Below are 24,097 nucleotides of genomic sequence, written 5' to 3'. Positions count from 1 at the left end.
TTGCATAGAAAATATCCTTTTATTTAAATTAAGGCACGGTTTTACTAGCTATGGTTTGGCTGTAAAAATGTGACTATTTTGATTACTTTTATGTTATTAACAGCATTTTCCATAAAAATAGAGGTGTAGGAATAAAAAACCCTTTTACACAGAGTGGGAAACACTCTATTGTAAAATTTCACCAAATTTACTGCAATTCAGCTGTCAGAAATTCAAATGCTATTTTAAATCAGGATCCCACATATTATTGTCCTCCAGGCTGTTCAGTGGCTGATGCTGTGCTTTCTTCATTTCCTGTGTAATCCAGGTGTTCCATCATCTAAAAAAGGAAAAAGAAAAGGGACAAGAGATGGCTCTTTATAAAGAAACACTGCTTTACCCCATTGATCTAAAGTATTGGTTAGCTAAGAGAAATGTAATTGAACACATGTTAGACTGCATTCTAGCAGCATACATTCAGGAGGTCCTCTACAGATCAGAAAAGTATTTAAGCCAAATAATCAAAGCTCTATTAGCTAATGCTTTCTACTACAAAACAATTTTCCAACCAAGAACCCGAGTCCTCTAAAAGAAAATAAACCTGTGAGTCAGAGCTATCTCAATTATTAAATACAGAGAACAAAAAAACAATTGGGGTTAAGCAAATTTTTCAAAGACTCTAGGATCTTACCTGACATTTACAGGTAGCAAGCAATAGCTTGAACAGAAAGGACTTTATCTTTTCATGACTGTAAAGGCTACCTATATCACAGTGAGTTAAAACTAACTGTAGTGGTCACATTTCTTTGTAAATTTTCCTTTTATTTCAGAAAAGATAAAGGAGCTGTAAAGTCCTGCATCAGGAGAGAATCCTAACCAGATTATTATATAGACTGATTATACTTGGCATTGATGTAACTAATTAGATTGCCTGAATAACTCAAAACAGATTTGTAGTTCTCCTGACTGAAAAGCAGCCAGTTTCCCTATCCACTATTGCATTGCTGGAGGCAATGAAGGCTCTGGTTTTCCCTCTGGGACAAGGCACTGAATGATTACAGAGGTAATGCACACGTTTGTTAGTGTGACTGAGACCATTGGTTTGAGGGCTTCAGAATTGAGCATCATTAACAAGAGGCCAAGAACTGGGCAGTTTGGGAGCTGACAGCCAGAGACAGAAGACACAGAAATTGTACAACTAAAGCTGAAAAAACAAAATGTGCCAAGGAGCTCATATGCTCAGAGTGGCAGGATTATTAGGACAAGAGATAATGTTTTAAGCAGCAAAAGGCAGAAAACTCTACTTACGTTCTCCCATAGTGGCATATCCTGCCTGTCTTTCTGTGTAACAGCTGCTCACTGTGTGGGTTCTGATCTAAACTGGGCAGATTTCCACACAATTATTTCTTGTCTTACTGCACCTGCTCAGAATCCTTGCCAGGACAAAGCCAGGCTCTGAGATTGCTGTGTTGTACACACTTTAGCGTGGTATAATTCTACGTACAGGGTAAAAAGACTTGTTCCTTTAACTTTTCTCTTCTTCTCTAGTTATGATCCAGCTCTGTGCCATCCCTTCTTTTATGCCACCAGAATTGTTTCATTGAAAGTACACAAACATACCTTATCAATAGCACTTTTGCTTAAACAAGCTGTTTCACAGTCCAGCCACACCAGCTGTGCAGTAAACTGAGATGACAGTTACAAAAAACGAGTCAGTGGATTGGGTAAGGTTTAGGAGAGCCCAGTGGCCACAATATCAATCCAAGAGCAGAAAAGAGTCTTTCACAACCCTCTCTTCGTGTGCCAGAATCGTGACAGTAAGAACTAAGGCAGCACCAGTCTTGCTAAGGACTGACAGAGCAGCAGCACACAGTCCAGCAGTGAATACCCAGCTCTTGTGCTAATGACAATCTTGCATTTATTTCAGTATATCCAGAATTTTCCTCTACACCAAAAATCCACATCAAAAGTCACCCAAAGCAAAACACTCCCTACAATTACAGAACTCAAATCATCCCTTTGAATGAGGATTAAAGTATTCATTTCCAGGATAAAACAAGAACAACCTCCTCCCACACTACCATATTATATCAAGTCATGCCAGATATCTTCCTTCAACCTAGGGAGGATCATCTAATAGTTTGCACAGAAAAAGTAATTTTGCTAAACATTTTTGTACAGTCTTTTCCTATTAAATTGATAAGATGCTTCTAGAAATAAGAGTTTAAAGTATTTGCAATAATTCAGTGTATACCAAAGTCAAAGACTCTTCTGGTAATCCTACAACACTAAGCAGCAAAAAATGTACGTGTTTTTTTTTTGTACAAATGCTGGAGATAGCACCTGTATTTAAATTTTAAGCTTTCCACTTAATAATCAGATTTTGAAGTTAACTTTAAAACCAAGTGCCTTGTAAAACTCAAAGGGTGTTGGAGGGATGAGGGGCGGTGTTTATACAAATGTTTCAAGGCTGAAAAAGCCACACCACCTCATTTTTAATCTTGCCTCCACATAGAAGGACAGCCCACAACTTAAAGCTGGGGCCAACAGGTGCCTCTCTAAAAGTACAAGATGGCTTTTAAGCAGCTTTGTCCACACAGCTATCTCCACTGTGGATGTTGTCAGGACAACCCCTTCCTCAAAGCCTCAGCAGAAGCTGCAGGATGAAGGCACCTTGCTACAATCCTGACAAAGTCGTTATTCTAAGCTAAGAACAAGGCAAAGCAATCTGTACATTGTGGTGAGCTCATGGACATTTCTGAAGTGGAAGAGACTTAGAAGCTTTGTTCTCACATCTGAATTTCTGACAGTTTTTAAGGGGGAGGTGTTAAGGCAGCTTAGGTTAAACAGAAATGTTTTAGTTACAATCTACTAACATGGTGGACTATTAAGAACTAAAATCAGCAAACTCACCCCCCCAAACACTTGCACAGAGCCAAACTAGAAATGGCAGTACAAATCTGTCCCTGTAAGAGCACACAGTACCTATGCACACAGTTGCTTGCAAGATTCGTGACAATAATATTGCATTCATGGAATTCTTAACAAGTCCCAGTTATGATTAAGTTGCAAGTATCTAAAAATGTGATTATAAAACTTACACAGCATGCACCTGCTCTTTAGTAACATGCCAGTGACAAATCTGTTGATTTATTATTTCAAAGAGAGATAAGAAGTGCTAAACACTTCAAACTGCAAACTCCAACGAGTTGCAAGACTACTCCATGTAGAAGACTTCAAAGAGGAATTAGGCCACTAGAATTTCCATGATTTTGCTGAAATTATTTCACAGACTGAACTGATACAAAAACAAGTATTGTAAAATTAAATCAATAACTGGAAAATAAGTATGAAATTAGCTTATCATTAAGGCATCCACAAGGAGTATAAGCAATCCAGAAACCTAGATAAACCTTTATTTTACACTTCACAGCAGCAATATTCCCATTTAGGTGGCAGGAAAGCAAGTACATTACTCTTCAAAGAAATCTCTACAATTCAGTGAATAGTTAATGTTTTCTGTGCAGCAACTCTTTACAGCTCAAGACTACACCATAAAAAAGCCACACAGAGCATAACTAGAATTTAAGACTGCATCATTATGCAGAAACAGAAATTACCTCAGCTATGAATTATGAGACCTCAGAGCTATCTTGGGGAGTCAAGTATTTGTCATCTGTATAAAGCAGAAACTAAAAAAGTGATTTTAAACCTATGCAAGAACTCGAGTGCGCACAGCAGGACAGAAGAATTCTAAGTTATAAAAATAGTCTGGCCATCTGCTTTTAATTTGCACTCAACTCCTCCCACTTCCTAATATCATCTTTGGCTTATATCTAATTTCTTTATTATTAAGGCTTTTTAATGAGACTTAAATTGTTAAAGTACTCTTTCTTAGAAGAAAGGAGCAAATGAGAAAAATACTTTTTACTTCAGAATTTAAGACACAGGCAGAATTCACCATCTCAAATTGTCTTCAGAGCAGACACCCTATGCTTTATAAATAGATGTATAACTCCAACAACTATAATTCAAGATTATATTTAAATGCTTTAATTCCACGAGAAGCTGAAATTTGAAAGCTTGCACTGCTCTCTGCAAGCTGTGTGGACAGTAAAAATAAATGCCATCAGTGTTAGCAGCCATGAGCTGCTGCCAAGAAAGGTCAAACCTCACTGCAGTCCAGACGTGGTGCAGCAGTGAGGCCACAAGAGCTGGTCCCAGTCCCTGCTCCCCAGCCCAGTGCAAGCAGGGCAGACAGGACAGGATGAAGGACACTGTGGAGCAGGACAATGACAGAAGGGCTGCAGACATGATTACTAAAAGCAAATTTAAAATGCTCAGCATTGTAACAGAAGACAACAAAATTGTTGTTAAGCACTAAGCAGGTTTTCACATCTATGCAGTGACACAGAAAAATCAGGTGAAGGACTGCAATATAGGTAACAGAAGAGGAACTAACACCAACTGCAAATATTTGATGGCAGTCCTAGGGTTTGGGAAGTTAGAGAGTAGAGAAGCATACAAAGCCTGCCTTCAAGCTTAGGAATCACAGCTTCATTTTTACTTATGTTTTCCTGCTCTCCTTTAAAAAAATAAAAAACCCAGAAGACCTAAGTGTGAATACAGATTTGTATCTTGTCTTCAGTTCTACCCTCTTCTATTGAGTAATTAATACAAAATTAAGAGGTAGATGCAAAAAAGACTGAAAAGAGAAAGCAGAGGGGGGAAAAGAAGAAAAAAGAAACTCTAAGATGATTAATAAAGTTGCATTAAAAGAAGGCCATAATCACACCTTGTAGCAAAGGCGTCCTGGAGGAGTCCGATACCTAAATAAAATTTATTCCATTATTAAAATCACATACAACAAAACCAACCAAAAAAAAAAAAAAAAAAAAAAAAAAAAAATCAGAAAAACTCCAAGAAGGTAACTAATGGACTATTAAGAAGTTTAGTCACCTGATGCACTGTACATGCTCTTCTACCCCAATTTTTAGGACACCTTGCTCTAACAACTCTGCCAAGTTTTTCTGCTCCCATAACAGCAAAGAAAACCTCTACACCTCGCCACCCTTGTCAATGGAGCAGCACTGCCTGAGCCTCGATCACTGATGTAGCAAAATATTGACTTCTGACACCTTTCCATATCCTTCCTCCTCAGGGTGAGCACTGAAAGCTGGAAGTTTCAACCCTGGAGCTGTGTGGGTTGGGGCTATTTGGAGTTTTGTTTGTTTGGATTTTTTGGAACGTCTGTAAGTTTAGTATTGACAGTTCAAAATGCAGTTTTAGATAAGAACAATATATGAGAAAGATCAACCCTGCAACATTTCAGGAGTGCAACTTGAATAGCACTCTCTGGGAACAGAAAATTAATATAAAAATGTTCTTCAGAAAGTTATGGAAAAACAGAAGTTAGTAAAGTTACACAGAGCTCAATTGTAGGTTCAATTACAGACAACTCTAACTCAGGGATGGTGGAGTGAGGTTGAAATCAACATTTTAAATTGTGCTAGAAATGAAGTCATCTGACTCAAAACAAGCTGAAGTTCAGAGTAGTTTTAATCCTCCAAGAAATCAGTTGAAAGGACATGAAATAACTACTATGGCAACATAATTCTTTCAAGTATGAGTTTTGCTACAAGAAGTGCAAGAAATGTTTTGTCACTAAGGAGACCTGCCAGATTTACTTAGGCCAATCTTACTCAGAACTCAAGTGAGGAAAATAAATTGCAAAGTGTTTTCCCCACAACAAATCCAGAGTTACTGGGATTCATAAGTGCAATCTTATTTATTTCAGAAGAGCAAATAGGCACCAGTTTATATAGAAATGCACAGTAAACCAAATTCATTCTGTCCTACAGAGGAACATTTCTATTCAATGTTCCTATGAAAGGAGGAGTTGATTTTGTAAACAAAAAGACAGGGTATTTAATTAAAGCTGAAAATCTGAGTAATTTTATACCTAAGACAACCTCCAGGTGAAGCAGTTGTAGTGTATTAGACCAACAAAAGGTTGCATTTTGCTGGTAATACTATAGGAGCTGGTGCCTGTAGTTTTACCTTTACAAGAATTACTCTTGATTTTCACTGACCCACTCAAACTTTCAAATCCTGAAGCTGAAAAAGAGGGAGCTGCTTCTATCCACCATAAACTTGACACCCACCTTCCCCCAGAACAGACTATCCAAGCTTCAAGTTCAACATGCTCTAGGTGTAGGTGATGGTGCCTCAATTCAAACAATACCGAACTTAGGTTTCAAGCAAAATACAGAATAATCTTGAGACTGCTCTGTCTTATCATAAATGCCAGCTCACAAGGGCTACTGGCACACCCAGTTACTACAGCAAGTCACATAAGGAAAAATGTGTATGTGTCAACAGGTGGGATTTTAAGAACTGCAATTCCTGGGTAGTGTTAGACACAGCCAAGAGGGAAATACAGAATATCCTAGGCAGTGTGCCCACAGTGTGTGCTGTGATAATAAACAGTTATACAAACCAGCTATTTCGTTCCTGAATGCTCCATACAATCCTGATGATGTAGGCCATCAGTGATGCATGGAAAGTTTCTGAAGTTCTAGCTGATGACCAGCTTTTTGGAACTGTCTCTAATACAGAACTAGTGCAGTTTGGAGTCTGCATGCTTAGTTCAATGGCTCATATTGTATCACATCAAGATGAGAGATGAGGAATGTTAAAATACAAGAAAACATTTCAAAGTAGAACAAATTAATTTTCCTCCCTGAGTACTGAACCAGCTATTTCAGCTCCCTTGAGCTTTGTTCTGCCATGTCAACTACTAGACTAAGATCTTCTATGAGTAAAGACTACTTTTCCTTATTAGCTCCAGAACATCACAGGAAAACTTACAAAAACTGGATTGCAGGTGATCTTTCACCAAATTCTCAGAGAAACTTATACTCAAAGGAATTAACAACAGAACACTCCAGCCTACCTGGTAACTGCTTCCTTTCCAAAACTTCTTCATCTCTTTGCGCCTCCAGGCAACGAGGGAGCTTGTGATGAGTGTACACGGTACAAGGTAGAGAAGGGCAGGCTGCCCCATCTTCATCAAGGCCAAAACGATGAAAGTCAGCACCATGCCAACAGCATAGGCTACAAAAAGACATTCACACATGCACAATCAAGAACAGGACAATTTTTAGATTAGATCAACCATTTAGTAAGATAGAATTTCTTTTTAAGCAGTGTTTTCCTTGTTAATGTAACTGCAGAAGAGATACAATAGGCTGCTCTATATTTGCAAGATTTCTCAAGGCAACTCACTACCATAAAGAATAGTCACCTTAAGTACAAGTAAGCACACCAAAGAGTTTCTAGAGAGATTCTTGACAGCACTGAACCTTACCTGAAGAAAACCAACTAGATCTGCCATTTTAAAAAAGCTGCCATGAAGATCAACCATGCTGAAATATCACAATTTACCTATTGTGCAGGAAATGTAGTATACAGCAGATGATCTGGTTTGAACATCAAATCTTCGACAATATGCAACTAGAAGCCCTTGAAGGGAAAAAAAAAATCAAAAAAGGGAAAAAATTAATGAAATGTTTAGTTATGATTTTTTCTCCCCAATTTTCCAAATGAAAGCAGCATAAAAGATTTTATACTAAGACTTCCTATTATGATATTTTATCTTTTTCCAATATTTTTTCTGTAAAGGCAAGAACCAGTCTAAGAAATCCTACAGTAAGTCTAGAAAATCAAAACCATAATGGAAATATGAGCCAAGCAAGCTTGGAATTAGAGGTTTGGGGTTTTCAAGCAACCTAATTACATTGTGCTATTTTCAGCTTTCTAACACAGAAGTGTAACAACCTATTTTTAATACTTTTATTCAATAGGATTCTAATGCTCACTCTTAACATTCAGCAATTTTGCCTGTATATGCTCAATTAAAGTAATTTGCTCAAGACTCCAATTATGGCCAAATTCAGCTCTTCTGAGAAAGATGGAAAAACTTGGCAAAACATTTTACATTACCTCACCTCTAATTATGTAGTCTAGGATATGAAAATCCTACAAAGTCACAGAATATTTGCTTTCTGTGAGATTTAGTTAATACTGACAACTGGATTTACCTATGGAACTTGCATTGACTTAATTCAGTACCACAGAAAATAAAAAACCTTTCATTATTCAAGTATTCTATAACATATTGAGCTTTCTTCTACTCTGGCTTTTGTTGTGTTCTGCACTGGCTGATCAAGGCAAACTGCTGCATTTGATTTTGCAATTACCCTGAGAATAAAACTCTGCAAGTCAGCTGAGAATAAAACCCAAAATATTTATTTGTAAGTTACAGTTACCTAAACCATTTGCTCACCTGGGACAATAATGTCTCCAAAACCCAACAATGAAAAGGGCAAGTCACAGAGTGTTGATGCAGAGTGTTCAAGTCTAGGCACTCTAATAACCACGGGTAACTGGAAAACATTATTTCAGAAGCCACATAAATCTCATCTAAAGCATTCTAGTGTTCTGGATTTTTTGGTTGCTTGAATTAATAAACAGTTTAAATATAATTAATTTATCCTTAATGCAGACTTCAAAATAAGTAGAACCTGAAGTAAAAACCAGAAACCAACACAGAAAGTAGATAAAGCTTAAGGTAAGCTGGAATTTCAGATTTACAAATAATACGCACACACAAAAAAAAAAGTTAAAACAATATTTAACCATGTAATGGGAGTAACAAGTCTGGATTATTAACCTAACTATAGAATACTGATCAACGATATCCAGGTCCTAAAGAGAAATTTGGACAGTAAGGTTTTCCCCAAAAGAACAGTCTTTTTAGAGGAAATAATTTAAAAATCCAGTATCTGAAATACAATCCTTACTTTCTCATGGGGAGCTGAGCGTTCAGTAGGGACTTCCACCAAGTTTCCATCACTCTAGGATCAAACCCAAGTCAACAGGCATTTAATACTTGTAAGAAAATAGCAGAAGCTGGCTATATTTTGTGAGAAAGTTATGCTGAAAAGCACACTATGAATTAGCTACACAGAGTCAGTACTTTAATACTGCACATATTACAATGACTGTTCATACCTTTTCACTGTTTCCAAAGGGACCAGCTGCAACTTCAACCATTATACTTGCCCCATTCTGAAATTGAAGTTATTTTTCAGAAGTTAGTGGTTTAATGAATCAAAACTTTCATATTACATTTACAAAAACTGCTTGTAGCTTCACTTACAATTCAGGATTGGAAAAATCCTGAATATCAAAGGGAATGCCCTAGTATTGTACAGCATTATACTGCATTGTTTGGCAATAAAAACATGTAGTCCAGCCTAAAATAATGTTAAGAATCCCCAAACAACAAGTCCACTAGATGTAGCTAGAATTTTAGATAAAAGCACATCAGCTTTTTCTGCCATGAGCTTTCTGCTTCAAAATAAAAGCAGGTTAACACTTGCACACAGTTCATGCCACACTGCAAGTGATCACTGCACAAAGTACTAGAGCATATTCCAATAAATGGGTGTTTAATGCAAAAGAAGGAACAAAAACTGGAGGGCAGTAATTTCTCATGATCACACTATCCCTCACACTAACTGGGGCTGGTTTACTTTTGACCATGCGATTGCCATAAAAATGTAGGCCACCGTTGTCTTACATGGGGAGAAATGGAAATCAGCTTTACTGCCTTGAGAACACTGCAAACACTAACCAGTTAAACAAAAATATTCTCCCAATGACCAGACATTGTTGTTTTTACAATAAATTAACAGACATACCTTTGTGATAAATGGTGTTATGAAGACAAAAAAAACATCATATAGAAGGAGGAGGCCTAGAAGTATTACACAGGACTGGCAAAAAAAAAAAAAAAATTACTGTGGGTTTTCAAGTATCACACTGCTAGATTCTGGTACCATTACTGTACCACGTGTTTTAATTTGGCATAACATTTTTAGGATTAGTTTCTTTTAATAATCATTAAAAATGGTTAAGATTATGATTTTTAATATATATTTCTTATGTATGGAAAACCTACTTCCTGACAGTAAACTTGCAGATTCATGGCAGTAGAATATCATCTTAAGGTAAGCAACTTATAGTACCTTGAAGTTGGGCATTTTCAGCGTTTTAATGAAGTTTAGGCAGAAAGCAACTCCCAAAATATCTTGCAAAATCCAAGCCCACCTAAAAAAAAACAAAAAACACAAAACCCCAAACATTTTTACAGGTTGTTCAAACTGCTGCTGGAATCTAGATCTTTCTAGAAATAGCAAGGAAAATTTCACAAAAAACAAGAGATTAGTTTTTCAGAATTACTACTACCAAAACCACAAAAGTCTTAGTTTCAAGATGGTCAATTTATTCCAGCCTCTGATCATAAGTAGGTGACTGTTTGTGCTGGTAATGGCTGGGATAGAGTTAATTTTCTTCACAATAGCTGCTAAGGGCTATGTTTTGTATCTGTGCTGGAAATAGTGTTGATAACACAAGGATGCTGTAGTTACTGCTGAGCAGAACTATTCCTTATGCTATTCTGCACCTCTTTTCTTCTGTGGCAATCATTAGCAATCAAGCTAGTTCTTCCATCTTCATAGTTTTTTAATAACTTCGAATTACCACACAGCTCATTTGCATTGCTTTGTTCTCCATTACTCCCATGCTTGTTAAGCTTCAAAATACTTTCATGACTTCTCTGAAATTGGCACTGGAGTTTAGAAGGATGCTGTACTCCAGGATTAGTTGTATGCTGGGAAGTTCATTAACACCAATTATTCAACTTACTCAAAAGTCAGAATGTACCACTTACCTATCTTCATTTCGAAATACTGCCCAGACAACAGCTGCTGCTATGCAGAATATAGCAAGAAAAATAAGCCTCACTTCAATGGTTTTGTTGGAACATGTAATCCTAAAAGAAAATAATTAAATTAAAAGAGAAAGCCTGCAACAGCCAAAACACATGCCAGTGCTATCACAGAACCTCAAGCTGACAAGGTGTTCTCAACCCAGGAGTTTCTTTTGCCCATCTGTTCTGTACAGATTCAGGTGGCATTGTTCTTACAACGGCAGCACCAATCCTTTTCTGGGCTGCACTAAAAACACACCAAGAGGGACTTGGATGGGCTGTCCTCATTCTAGCAAACACTTCCAGGGAAGGCAGCAAGCAGATGACTTTGTTTCATCCATTTCTGTCATGTAACAGTGACACCAACTGAGCTATGTCAGTGAGGGACAGCCATGTCATAATTGCATAAAATTGGCAGGTACAGTACAGGTTAAGAAGAGGGAAAATCTCCTCTGCTGCCTATAGCACAGTACTTGCTCCAAATAGGACCAAATGTGCAGGATTCTCCCCTTACAGAGTTCCTTGATGAACAAAATAAGCACATATGACAGACAACCAGAATTTTGTAAAACCCAGCTCAGACAGCCAAGCCTTTCAAATTTTATTACAGAATGCTTTCAAATAAAGGTAATGCAGCAAATCTACAACCACTTTAACTGTTGGTTATGCTACAGATACCTTTAATATTAATTAAAGCAGCTTGTAATTTTCTTTTGTAACTATTCCACACACTAAAACCATACAGGAAACAATTTGTTAAACTGTTCTCATATTTTCATGTTGCATTGAGTAGCAACCAGAAAACACCCAGAGGAAACCTGTCATTTTTAGTAAGTGAAAGGTGCACAGTACCTGCACTGCCCAAATGGGATTTGTCCTATTAATGCTGCGAGACAGTTGTACAGACTCATCGCAGATGCCAGGCAGAAGACTGATATTATAACATAAACTAAATAAAAACAATGAAGACAGGAATCAGTGACAACAGAATAGAAAACAGCAAATAAACATAGTAATATACATTTGGTGTTTTGTGTTCAAGAGGTGTCTGGACTGGCACTGGGTGATGTGGTTTAAGGGTGACAGTGACAGTACTGAGTAGACAGTTGGACTGGATGATCTTGAATGTCTCTTTTAACCTTGAGGATTTTATGATTCCATGACATAAACTGTTAACAGTTACAGCAGTGCTCAACAGTCACTGGAGATCACAGTCAGTTGAATATAGAAAATGCTGAATTCTCACTGTCTCTGCCATGACAAAATTCTCGTCAAGCAAAAACTTGACTCAGAGGTATCAGAATTGCTTTCTAGCCAGATCCTCGCCAAAAAACTAAAACCAAACACCAAACTCCAATTAGTAAAAAACGTTTTCATCAAGCAAACTCTAAACACTACTAGGTTGTCACTGTCATCCTCCCAAGAGTACTGAAATACATCTTTTTTTTTTTGCTCATCATTAGTCACCTCTCTTTCACATGACTTCATTCAGAACAAGCACTGTCAAGGCAGTCTGTAAGACAGCTGAAGAAACCTTCTTTAAGTAGCAACTGTATCCTTTCAACCCTCAACTCAGGCATGGAGACAATAATTCTAAAAGTTACATTCGTTTTAGTTCAGAAATCTAGCTTTTTAGACTCAAACATTTTGTAAGATCATGTAGAAAAATAAGTCAAATGAGATTATTCATTGTTTCTTACCTAACCATTTGTAGAAGAAATAAAGTAAGACCAGCATGACACAACAGATGACAACAAACAAGATAACTGTTACAGGTGTGAAAGTAACATTTTCTTCCTTCTTCCATCGAGTTTCTCTCTCCCCAGGACTTGCAATTGCTTTCAGATTCTCACTGTTTTAAGAAAACAACAAACACATTTACCTCAGATGACAGATTATGAAAAAGTTTTACTATGAGCAGAATTGATGGTTATAGAAAATTTAGACTGACAAGGTTTCAGTTTGGTCCTTCATACTATTATTAGACTTAAACCCACAGAAAATGGTATGGTTATTGTTTGAATTTCTCTCCATTTTTTAATGAAAAGATGCACTTCCAACCTAGCACAGATCACAAGCAAAAGATTCTTAACTGTACTCCTTTCCATTTGTGTGGTAATTGCCAACTTTGAAGGAGCATCCCCAACCAAAACCCTGATCCATGTGAAGAAAATCAGTACTACACCCCTCAACTTTTCAGGATGCACACACCGAGCTCTGTTAGTGCATCACCTCTGACTATTTGGCTAAATGTAGATAATAATTTGATAAATATGTCTACAATAAATCAAAATCATAGGCATTGCACACTCTTAAAACCTAATCTAGACATTAACTGTCTGCAAAACCCATTCATGTTAGCAGAATGAAGCTAGCTAAGTACTAGTTCTTTTACTCTTACACCTCATAATTACAGAGTAAGTGAAAGAGAGGTGGTATAATCGGGAATTTTCACTGGGAGCAAGATTTCTGTGCATACATACTCCATATTTATACCTCACCTTGCAAAATAAGGAGACTTATATTGCTGTGTTTGTTCTTTGAGCAGAGAGCCCTTCTACTCTTTAGTACAGACCTAGTGCAAATTGCCCATCAGATAGTGTGCTCCTGAGGAATCCCAGGACTCACCTACCAAATGCCGAATTCAGCACTGAAACAGCTATCTTCAAAAGAGAATAACCCACAGGAGCAAGGCACCTTGTTAGATGAATCACCTTCTCAGAAGACATGCTTTGAATAAGCAGCTTTTAAAAAAAATTAGCTCGCCCTAGATTTATGAAAGAGCACTTTAACTAGTTTAATAAATTACATCTAGGTATTTTTAATATGGGAGACAGCACCACATTTTGTTATTTTAGCATTCAGTGCAGCCACACCCTGCAACACTGCAGGGTGAAAAAGAAGCATAATCAGACCCAACCTTTAAAAAAAGAAGCACACACACACCTCCCCTCCTACTTCTTTAATCTCTTTAAAATAGTTAATTTGCATAACTGTGGGAAAAAGGAAGCTGTTGTTATCACATACAATCCTCTCCTTGTTGTTCTGGGGAGCAAAGCACCAGAATACCACTGAGACCCTGAAGGTAGCAACACACACTGACCCATTTAGCACACACAGCCACCCAAGAAATACTGCAGAATAACGCCATGCTCTCAAAGGCAGCTACAGCCAGTTTAACCTCAGACTAATAACAACTCTGTGCATCACTTAAAGCTGCACACCCCTCAAGGACAGTGCAGAAACCCCCAGCACCCCTTGTTTCCCCTGCCCTTGCCACATTCTGACTGCCACTCCCTCTTCCCTTCCCAGGGATTGCTGCTGCCTCCTTGTCCTTGCCCAGTCCCAGAGCTGCTGCTGCCCCAGCTCTGCTGCTCCACCAGATAAAGCACAAAGCTGAAGCAGATAAGCCAGGTTGGACTTTATCTGGAGTCAGCCAGACAACCAAACTGTGCTTCCCAATGCTCCTTGTGACAGCACAGCCAGCTGGGATGGAGCAGCTGTACAGATCCCTGCCAATGCAGACACTACATACAATGTGTATTTACTTCCTGAATCACTGCACTTGAAAAGTGTAACTAAAATACCTAATTTCTTTGTGGATATTGGAGAATTATGATGCTAGTTACAGAGCGTTTGGTAATTTGTCAAAATGTTAACTCATGCCTCCTCCCAAGAGCTGCATTATCCCTCAGGGACTTTTACAGTCTATGCTTGAGGTTCCTCAAAGACCTCTGGTGATTTTTCAGAGGTTACAGTGCTCAAACATTACATGACAAAGCAGCTAATTACACTTAGATCTTCTAATTTTTTAACTACCAACCTAAAAGAAAATAATTTCTCACTGATCATAGTGACAGTTTTGACAAGCTTTGCAGTCCATGTAATTTAAGCAGTTCCATTTAACAAACTTACAGTTCTGCTACTCCGCTCCAGTAGCCTCCCAGTGCCACTGTAAACACAGCAATTAGGAAGATGACAACCATACTGTAGTCAAACTCTGGCAAAGGTGGTGAATACAGAGTCACATTAACTTCATTTCCAAGCACCTGAAATATAACATACAAGTTGGTTCATAAGGAGAACAAAGAAATCATATTGCTTATTTTGCAACAAGATGTACATCATGATTTCCTACTCTTAATCTACACAATGCTGAGAGGAAGCTTTCAGCTCACTGCATAAGACTTGTCATATGTTTGCTAAGAAGCTTTCAATGCTACCCTTCAGGATGGTCAGGTTTGGAAACAAATCTATTTACTCCTATGTAAATACAGATACCACGAGAGAAAATTGTACCTCTTTGCATTCTTGCCACATTTCTGAGAAGCTGTGCCTCTAGCCCAAATGCCTCCCCAAAATATCAAGTGCTATCAAAGAAATCTGCTCTGCAGGAAAGCACATCTAACTCAATCACCTTGAAATACAAACTCACAGGTCCACTGAGGTAGCAGCAGAGCTACCTCTAGCTGTTGAATCCACAAAACTCAGTTCAAATACAGACACGAGGCTTCAGATAGAATGCAGTGACAGCTCAAGGTGGCAGAAAGTTATTTACCAACAGCTTCACACAAACATGATTTGAGACGGATTTAAATGAAAAGAAAGCAATTTCATACTACTTAAAAAATGTAAGACCTAAGAAAAAAAAATCAATCAGTTGAATTACACAGAAGAAAATGGGAGAGAACACCGAGATGTAACTGGTACTGAATTGTACAAAAATTTTGAAAATTAAATCAAAGTGCTTCCATTTGATTGAAAGGCGAGATTTGAAAAACAAAGAAAGAATGATAATTTGACAGGAAATGGAAAGTAGTAGGGAAGACAAATTTGCTGTTGCAGTCAAAGTAAGCCCAGACATCTAAAATAATTGTGCAGTGAGAACAGACTTCAGAGATGCAGAAAAAAACCCCAGATTTGTTTACAGTCTGCATCTGAGATAAAAGCAAGAGAGAAGAACATGCCAGACAGGTTTGGCTTCAGAAAGCTCAAACTGGCACTAGAAAGACTGAATGGGAAGTCCAGCAGTCGAGTGGAATACAGTGGCCACATAAAGAAAGCTGAATCATTTCAACATCTAAATTTTCTAATTACAGATAACAGCCTTTCTGTAGGCTAAAGAAGTCAGAATCATTCTTTTTGCCTGAAGTTATGGAAGTTCAGAAAACAAGGAATAAAATTAAATTCTAGTGAAACACTGCAGTTGTATGAAGTGGAACATGACATCGAAGGAAAAAAAAACCCATTCATATTATAGCATCCCCTATGAAAAAAAAAAACAAACCAACCAACAAAACCCAAACAAATAAACAATCAAAACCCTAAACAAACCACACACAAAAAATATAAACAGACAAACAAACACCACCAAGAACCAAATAAAAAGCCAAAACCCCTAAGAGGCTTAAACATTTTTAGTATTCAGTTCCAACATATCTTAATCTAGTTTTTCCTTTAAGTCTTATAAAGTATCATTCATATTAGAATCTAGAGCAATTATTTCCTTTTGCTCCTGCTATTCCTCTCTTCACTAAAAACTTCCTAAGTCTCAGCTTCCACCACAGGGAACACTAGAATGAAACAGACTGCATCAGGTAACAAATCTGCAAGAGAGCTGTCCACTGACTAAAAGGTTTGTAACACTCTGCTATTGCTACCAAGACTCTTAACAGACCTGCCTCTAACGGTGAAAGCCAACAGGGATGACTTACTTGTCAAGTAAAAAGAATGCTTATACAAACTACTTGCCCCTAAGACTGGTGCTGTCTCTCTCTTCTAAATAAAAGGAGGAAGCTGGAAGTTTTAAAGAGAGTTAAACAAGAAATGCAACTGTAGTAGGAAGTGTAAAATGGCTGCTGGATTCCAAGCAGTGGATATCATTCAAAATAACAGCTGCCAGTGACAAGACAGAAAGCAAAAAACTAGAGCAGAACCAGGAAAGGTCACTTGTAGTCTAGGCTATGTTCCTCAGTACTTTTATGATGGCAGTTTCATTATAAGACAAAAATGAATTCTTCAATTCAGCAGCAGTATTAGACACCACCTAGCACACCAACCTACAGCAGAGGTGCTTTGGTGAGTTAGTCCAGCTGTACAGAAGTGATTCTACATCACACCACTCCAAGCATAACTGGGCAATAAAAAAGTGCAGAGAAGATCCAAACCTAACTTGCCCTTGTTCCCTTTCATGTTAGTAGAGCATCCTCAAATCACTCAAGCAAGCAAACAACACTTATCTGACTTGAAGAAACAAATCTGAAGACAGAGGACTACCTGAACCCAACTACAGTACTTATCAAGGCTGTGGCAGTCTGAATCCAGCACAAACCTTCAGTCATGTTAGTGCTCAACAAGTACCTATCTTTAATGACAACAGTAAACAACCAAAGTCCTATCAATCTAGGCAATTTCAGTTTGCATACTTACCTAAGACAACCTCCCATGGCAGCTCTGAAGATTAAGAGCAGAAATGGTGAAGTGAGCTTGCAAATTCAACTCAAGAAGCTAAGACCACACAGTGCTAGGCTCTGCTATCCCCAAAAAACACGTGCAACACAACTCCTGCTTAGCAAAACTATTTAATGCTAAATAAAAAACCCAAAATAACAATATAATAACAGAAAAAGCCACACTGAAGAAAATACACTGTTTTCCTTAAAACCGTGTGCAATATTTGGTTATTCTAATATTACATGCCAAGGAAAAGAAACTCCAAATACTCCCAAAACAAACTCCCTTTGCTTAGAAAATGTAGGAGATACCACAACTGCTGCATTTTAATAACATGCATTTGGCTTCTCACCATCAACTCACCAGCAGAAACTCAAACTACACTGCCCAACCACTCTTTAGCTGATGCTGTCACACTACACAGAGGGAGTTCATCATCTGGCAAAGGCAAAAAAACTTTCAGTCTTTCCTCAAGATCCAACCTGCTCAGGTGCTGCTTGCCTGAAAGCTCTGGTGTCAGTAGCTACAAGCTCAGCTGTTGTAGCTTCTGCACTAAAGGAACAGCTCTCTTAGGGTACAGCTCTTCACATGTGTCAGGCACCTGCAGCTGTATCCAAGACTAATGGAAGACAGCTTATTTTGTTCAGCAAGAAACTTCTATGGTTGTCCATCCAGTTAAGTATTGTGTTTCCCATTCTCAGTGTTCTAATCAATAAATCATTCTCTCTTGTTCACGTGATTAGGAAGATCAGTACTTCCACAACTGAATGTCCATCCTCTCTTAGGAATGAAAGCAGTATCTAAGCACATTCAAATCAGGCAGACATCCCGACCTGACCTGAAATTAATTCATTTGTTCAAAAATCTAAGTTTATACAACCATAACATGCTGAAGTTCTGTTACTTACCAGCTGCATATCTACTATGTCATTATATCTTATAAGAGCAATTGGAAGAGTCACATCTTCAAAATCAGTCTTGTTATCCGAAATAGCAGACTAAAAGAGAAAGTGTAAGTGGTAAGTATGTTGAGCCTATTTACAAAGTAGGTTAGATCCCTCAAAGCAGATTATCCTTTCAACTTCAGTGTATTTGTAGGAAGGTAAAAACCAAAAAGCTCATTCATCACCCTTGGCAAAAGGTTAATAAAGACAGATGTACTTAAACCAAATGATACTACCAACACATCTGGATTCATATAGCTTTTGTGCTTTTATAGTATTACAAGGGATAATTAAAACTGTTTTTAATTTCTACACTTCTAAAACAAGATTAACTTTCTGTGATAATCACACAAATTCATAAATTGTACATATTTGTACATACACTTTGCAGCTGCAATGAGATCTCACAAGCCCTTTTATTTCCAGTTTTAGATTCTATTTCCCTAGCTTATCACCACATGTCTAAAACAGTATCACCTAACTTTACACAGAGTTCAGAATGCACTAAAACTAGGGAATGATAAAGACAAGTATTTGCATTCAGAAACGTGTTTGCAGATACAGGGAACATTCAAAAATCCAGCTCAGCTGTAGCTCCTGTGAGCTGATGTAAGCCAGCAGAGCTCTGTGAGAAGAGTAAATGACTTGTGCTGGAATCCCACACTTGGTCAGGGTCCTCTGATTTTGGGGCTTCTCTCAGCTAACCCTGTACAATACTGCATGGGACCAAACAGACAAGGCACTATTTCAGTACAGAATAAAACTGTTTGTTGTAACTTACCAGCCTAGATTTACTGGCAATCAACAGCATTTTGGCACCCAAACTTTGTGCAATTCTGGCTTTCTCCAAGAAAGTGCAGTTTCCTCTCATCACTACAACTGCTTTGTCTTTCATTAAGCCAGAAGGAACTTCAGCTGAACTGCACAGGACTGTAGATGTTAGGTTTTCCAGAGTCCTGTAAGTCTGCAGAGAAAGAGAGAGAAAAGGAATGTGATTAAAATTTGATATTACAAACAAATTAATCCAGATGACAACATTACTATGCTCTTTAACTGGAGATTTGCCAGGAAGAGGTGTAACAGAAAAGAATGATTAATTCAGGAATATAAAATCACAGCAGCAGTTTCAGCAGCATGCAGTACTGAGGACATTTAGAGCAGCATAGGGCTGCAATAATCTGGCTATTTCTAAGTGCAATTTCACAGTAGTTGATATTGTAATTTAAACATAGGAAACTGATTACATAGAAAAATCACTACTAGTAGTTTGGGGGAATCTGGTATACACTCTGTGATATTTCCAGGCTTTACAAGCCAAAAGAGCACTGATGGATACAACATAAGGGAAGGCAGTGTGCCTTCATCACTCCTAAACGTGAAGTATTTCCTGTTTATAAGAATGCCTAAAGAACATTTATTTCTGCCGCACACCAACACACTCAGCAAATATAGCATGATGGTACATTTCATATAATCTCCTACTACACCACCTGCTTTCAAGACAATTAAACAGTACACCAAACTGATGAGCCAATATGAAAAAAAGTTTCAGAAGTTTACCAATTTTTGTAAACAAATAAACAGAACTTTAACTCTCAAATATAAAACTTAAGACATAAGGATAACATCAGAAGTAAAAAAAAATTAACAGGATAAAATTAATACATAAACACATAAATACAAAAACTGGTTCTAAGCACAGAGAGAGTATTTCCTTTGAAAACTTTAGAAGCCAACTCTTAAAAGGATAGAAAATGTTCACTATAGAGTTTTGCTTTTTAGTGATTTGGGGGGAAGGGGACAACATGAACCAAAATGGCAAATATTCAGTGTAGCATGTATTTAACTCAAAGTTTTGAAGACCAGTCATAGCTGACTTAAATTCATGCTGCATTCCAGTTTTCTTAGACAGTATGACTACAAACTACTTACAGCATTGTCCAAGGTTTTTGGAAGGGAGAGCCAATTAGAATTGTAAATGATGCAGTAATCCTTAGTTACTGGAGGCACTCCACTTCCAGAGGCGTGCAGGATCCCCTCATCAGCAGCTACCTGCAGCAGATCACAGTGTTCTGAGTTACACCAGGTTCAGAATATCAGTTATACAAACATTCTTCTAAAAACCTTCAGAAGAGCTGTTAGGAGAAAAGGAATTTACTCAACTCATTATTTTTACATAACCCCATGAGAGATGGGGAGCTTGAGAGCAGGTTGGAAAACTAGTAAGAATCTTGTTACTATATAATACTGCTTATCCTCTCTGCAAAGACAATGTATTTATGACATGTACAGTTCAGGTCACCAAGCAGAATATCAGCAAGAAACCAATGCAAATGACTTCAGACTCTCTATCTTGTGCCTTCCAAAAAGTGTAAAGCAATTAGAAGAGTACATGGAAAAATGATGAAGTTCTAGAGTCTTCCTTCCTCACAGACTCTACAATTTTCCCTGCTAATAAAGTAGGTGATTATATATATCATATGACAATTTCAAAAATATTTTTTGTCAAGTAAACACAAAGAGGCCAACTAGTGTACTTTAAGAAGAATTTGTGTAGTCAAGGAAATACTGGTGTTTCTTAAGATTAGAGTCCCTCACATAAAATGACTCTTGTTATTTACAAATACAGCTGAATTTTAAAACTTCTGATAATGTTAGGAATGTATACTTCTCCCCAAGCATAAATAAAAGTCTGGTATTTAAGTGGATAAATGAACAGACTAAAGATTAGATGCAGCTACAGTTATAAAGCAGTGAAAACAAATAAACATTATTTGCATCTCAAAGAAGTGTCACTGTAAATAAACTGGAATATGTTCTTATTTCAACTGTTTGTCTTGAAACTGACTTCAACAGCAAGAAGCACCATCAGGGTAAAAAAAATTTAAATCCTGCTGTAAATTTCAGATTTTTATAAAAAACCACTAACATATTAAGATAGAAGTATGGGTATAAGGGAGAAGCCAAAACAGTTAGATACCCAATGCTAAGCATTAACAGTGCTAGAGAGGCATTTCTCCTCAAGCTAGATCTGTATTCTGCAGCAAGGGAGAACTGGAGAGAAAATAAAAGCATGTGACGATATTGTTTCAGAGGTTTATGTCTGCCTGGTTTGAATAGCAAAAAACCTTCTTCAGAGGAATCCATTATATTGGCCCCAGCGCATGAACATCTGCTGGGAGAACTGTGTCAAAGGGCCCTGAGCACATTAACTGTTTAATACAGAACAGTTCTTCAGCTGTCAGCTGAAATAAATTGTTCCATGATTTATGATCAGCACAAAAATGATCAAGCTTCCCTTGTAAATGCATTCACCTAGAAATACAAACTAATGGTGAATTAAAAGCAGTAAAGACTTCCAACAGGTGCAAACCCCAGAGGTTTACATCCATTAAAAGCTCTTTCTGCTTCACCAAATAGAATAACAAGTGTTTTCTGGATTCCAGGAAATCAAGTGTTAATTCTACACAAGCATAAATCTACCTAGAAGGAGTGATTACTTGCTTATATGATATGCATGTTTTGTTTGGCAAGCTTCCCTTCTGTGGGGATTAATCAGGGCACATAATTCATCCTCATGAGGTGGAGGGAGGCAGGACCTGAGCATGACGTGTACCCACACCTATTCATTGCTGAGCTCCAGAGACAGCATTTACAAGTTAAAAATTAAAAGAAACGCTCCAGGATGCACCTCACTTGGAACATCCCCAGGGAAATCCTCTTGCATCCAGCTGAAGTCCTGTTACTTTCTAATCACTTCAGTATCCTTTCATAACAGACAAGGGCTACCGGGTTGGGTAGGTGGCCTTGCAGTCAGCTGTGCCACTGAACAAATACTATTCTCAGGACACATACAAAGCTAACATTTCCCACCGAGCACATTTTCAATCTTGTTACTTAAGACCAAGACTAAGTGTGTGATCACAAAAGCATCTCTAAAAGAGATTAACCTGCTTCCCTAGGCTGATTTACTCTGGCATAAAAGCATTCCCACACGGAGAAGAGGCACAACTGTCCTTACCTAAAGGGGTGCCACCATCTCCTTTCACTTCAGGTTCAGATACTTCCCAATGGCCCCTCACCTCCAAACAAATTTCTTCAGGTAGTTATCATACTTCTTTCCCTTACCATCTTTAAATTTTTGTTGTATAATTTATCATGTTTGATAGAGAAGAAGTCTCATTCTGTCTCTTAATCTCTAATTTTCCAAACGTGTCCCAGTCACTGCAGGGATATAAGCTTGGCCTGACTGCTGAGTTTTGAAGTGTACCAGTAACCCCATCATGCAGAATACAGGAAATCAGATGAACCAGTAGACACAGAGACCAAACCAAGCCTGTATTTACAACATCCATCACAATTAGTACCTAGATAAGATATAGAGAAACTCAAAGATACAGACTAGGGAGGAGGTAGTCTGTATGTACCAAGTGACAACATAAAACCCACAGAAACATAAAAAAGGCAGAACAACCATCATTCGTGTGAGATAAACACAAATCGGCCCTTCTGGCTCCCTCCAGGCACTGTGACCCAGGAGAACAGGAGCCCATGCTCAGAGAGTGGCAGTGATCCTTCTCCAAACACAACTCCCCGTGCTGTTAATGTTAACAGACTGCTCCTGAGGCAGAATGACCTGGTCCAATATTCACCACTGCTACAACTCCATCTGTAGAACAAAGAAGGCAGGATGCAGGGCCTGGAGTTTTATAAGAGCGCAGAATCCCCTTTCCCTCTTCAGCAGCAGCAAATCATTAGGTTAAAGAGCAAAGCAACTCTTCAGAAAACCCCAACACACCAGTGACAGCTATGTGGGACCCAGGAAAAGCAAGGGAGACAAGTTACTTCCCCCACAGGCATTCTCAAGGTACTAACACACTGTGCTGGGCACCTGTTGCTGAGCATATCCAGTGGTGACTTCCTACATAGGAAAGAAGTATTCTGCATCCTGTCTTACTAAAACAACATGGACTCTGTTAAAATTAAGCAAACAAAAAAATCTCAACAACAAAACAATTTCATGAAACAGCATTTAATGCATACATATCCTTTATATTGCCCAAACAGATTATGGAGGTTTCTGACTTCCCTATTTCACGACTCCCTTTGGCAGAAAGTGGTCTGCCAGATTTCCACGGCAATGTACACCTGTGGACAGGGAGAAGCTGCGAGTATGCGCCATACCGAAACCAAAACTGAAGGTGAACGAGACAAAAGTCAGGACACATAGGCACACCAGGAACTTTCTCCTTCCCCATATCCAAATTTAAACACCAGATTTATCCACGCAGACACCCGTGAGATTTGTTATCTCAACTCGCGAGGCGTCACCGGAGCTGGCCCGGCCTGAGCTCCCCGGGCCCGGTGAGGGGAACCGAGAGGCCTCGTTCGAGGCACGCCCAGGAGGCCCAAACCCCCCGGGCCACGCTCCAGCCCAACCCGGCCCGAGGCGCTCGGAGGCAGGGGGAGCCCAGCCCAGCCCAGCCCAGGGAGACGGGAGCTGTGCGGGCCCTGCCCGCCGCGACCGGCGAGCTCCCGGGGGATAAGGCGGGCAGAGGGAGCCCCTCGGCCGGCAGCGAACAGAAGCGACAGGCAGCACCATCCGGCAGGGCCGGCCCGGCGGCGCGGCCCCGCGTCCTTACCAGCGGGAGCAGCAGGGCCCACAGCGCGGCCCACAGCAGCCCGGCCGCCCGCATCGTCCTCCGCCGGCTGCTCGGGGAGCGGCCTCCCTACGCTCGGGCTCGGCGCGCCCCCGCGGAGCCTTTCACCGGCTCCCGGCGTGGCGCCACTTCCCCTTCCCCTTCCTCTTCCTTTTCCGTCCGCCCGTCCGCCGCTGCCGGCCCGGTCCCGGGACGCCGCGGGCTCGGCGGGCGGGGGCGGCGCT

General features: G+C 39.0%; 1 protein-coding gene across 4 annotated transcripts; it reads right to left on the bottom strand.

Annotated features, from left to right (window-relative positions):
• Positions 1 to 24,097, bottom strand: SPPL2A (signal peptide peptidase like 2A). 4 transcript variants are annotated; one of them, XM_014887724.2, is made up of 17 exons: positions 23,856 to 24,096; positions 20,146 to 20,265; positions 18,995 to 19,177; positions 18,178 to 18,267; positions 14,732 to 14,865; positions 12,517 to 12,668; positions 11,669 to 11,765; positions 10,778 to 10,879; positions 10,074 to 10,155; positions 9,747 to 9,821; positions 9,055 to 9,111; positions 8,844 to 8,897; positions 8,327 to 8,426; positions 7,426 to 7,503; positions 6,935 to 7,095; positions 4,775 to 4,808; positions 143 to 319 (listed from the first exon to the last, which is right to left on the bottom strand). In XM_014887724.2, exons 1-17 carry the CDS (start codon positions 23,907 to 23,909, stop codon positions 288 to 290), a joined length of 1,605 nt encoding a protein of 534 aa, XP_014743210.1. In that variant the 5' UTR covers positions 23,910 to 24,096; the 3' UTR covers positions 143 to 287. The 4 variants fall into 4 exon arrangements, with proteins under 4 accessions (XP_014743212.1, XP_014743209.1, XP_014743211.1 ...); XM_014887726.2 differs by lacking the exon at positions 8,844 to 8,897 and having other exon boundaries at positions 1 to 319; positions 23,856 to 24,097; XM_014887723.2 differs by lacking the exon at positions 4,775 to 4,808 and having other exon boundaries at positions 1 to 319.

This window comes from Sturnus vulgaris, chromosome 13 (assembly GCF_052056855.1).
Source record: "Sturnus vulgaris isolate bStuVul1 chromosome 13, bStuVul1.hap1, whole genome shotgun sequence".
Lineage (NCBI taxonomy): Eukaryota > Metazoa > Chordata > Aves > Passeriformes > Sturnidae > Sturnus > Sturnus vulgaris.
Note: the sequence above shows the minus strand (reverse complement) of the source record. Positions and strands in the feature narration are given on the sequence as shown.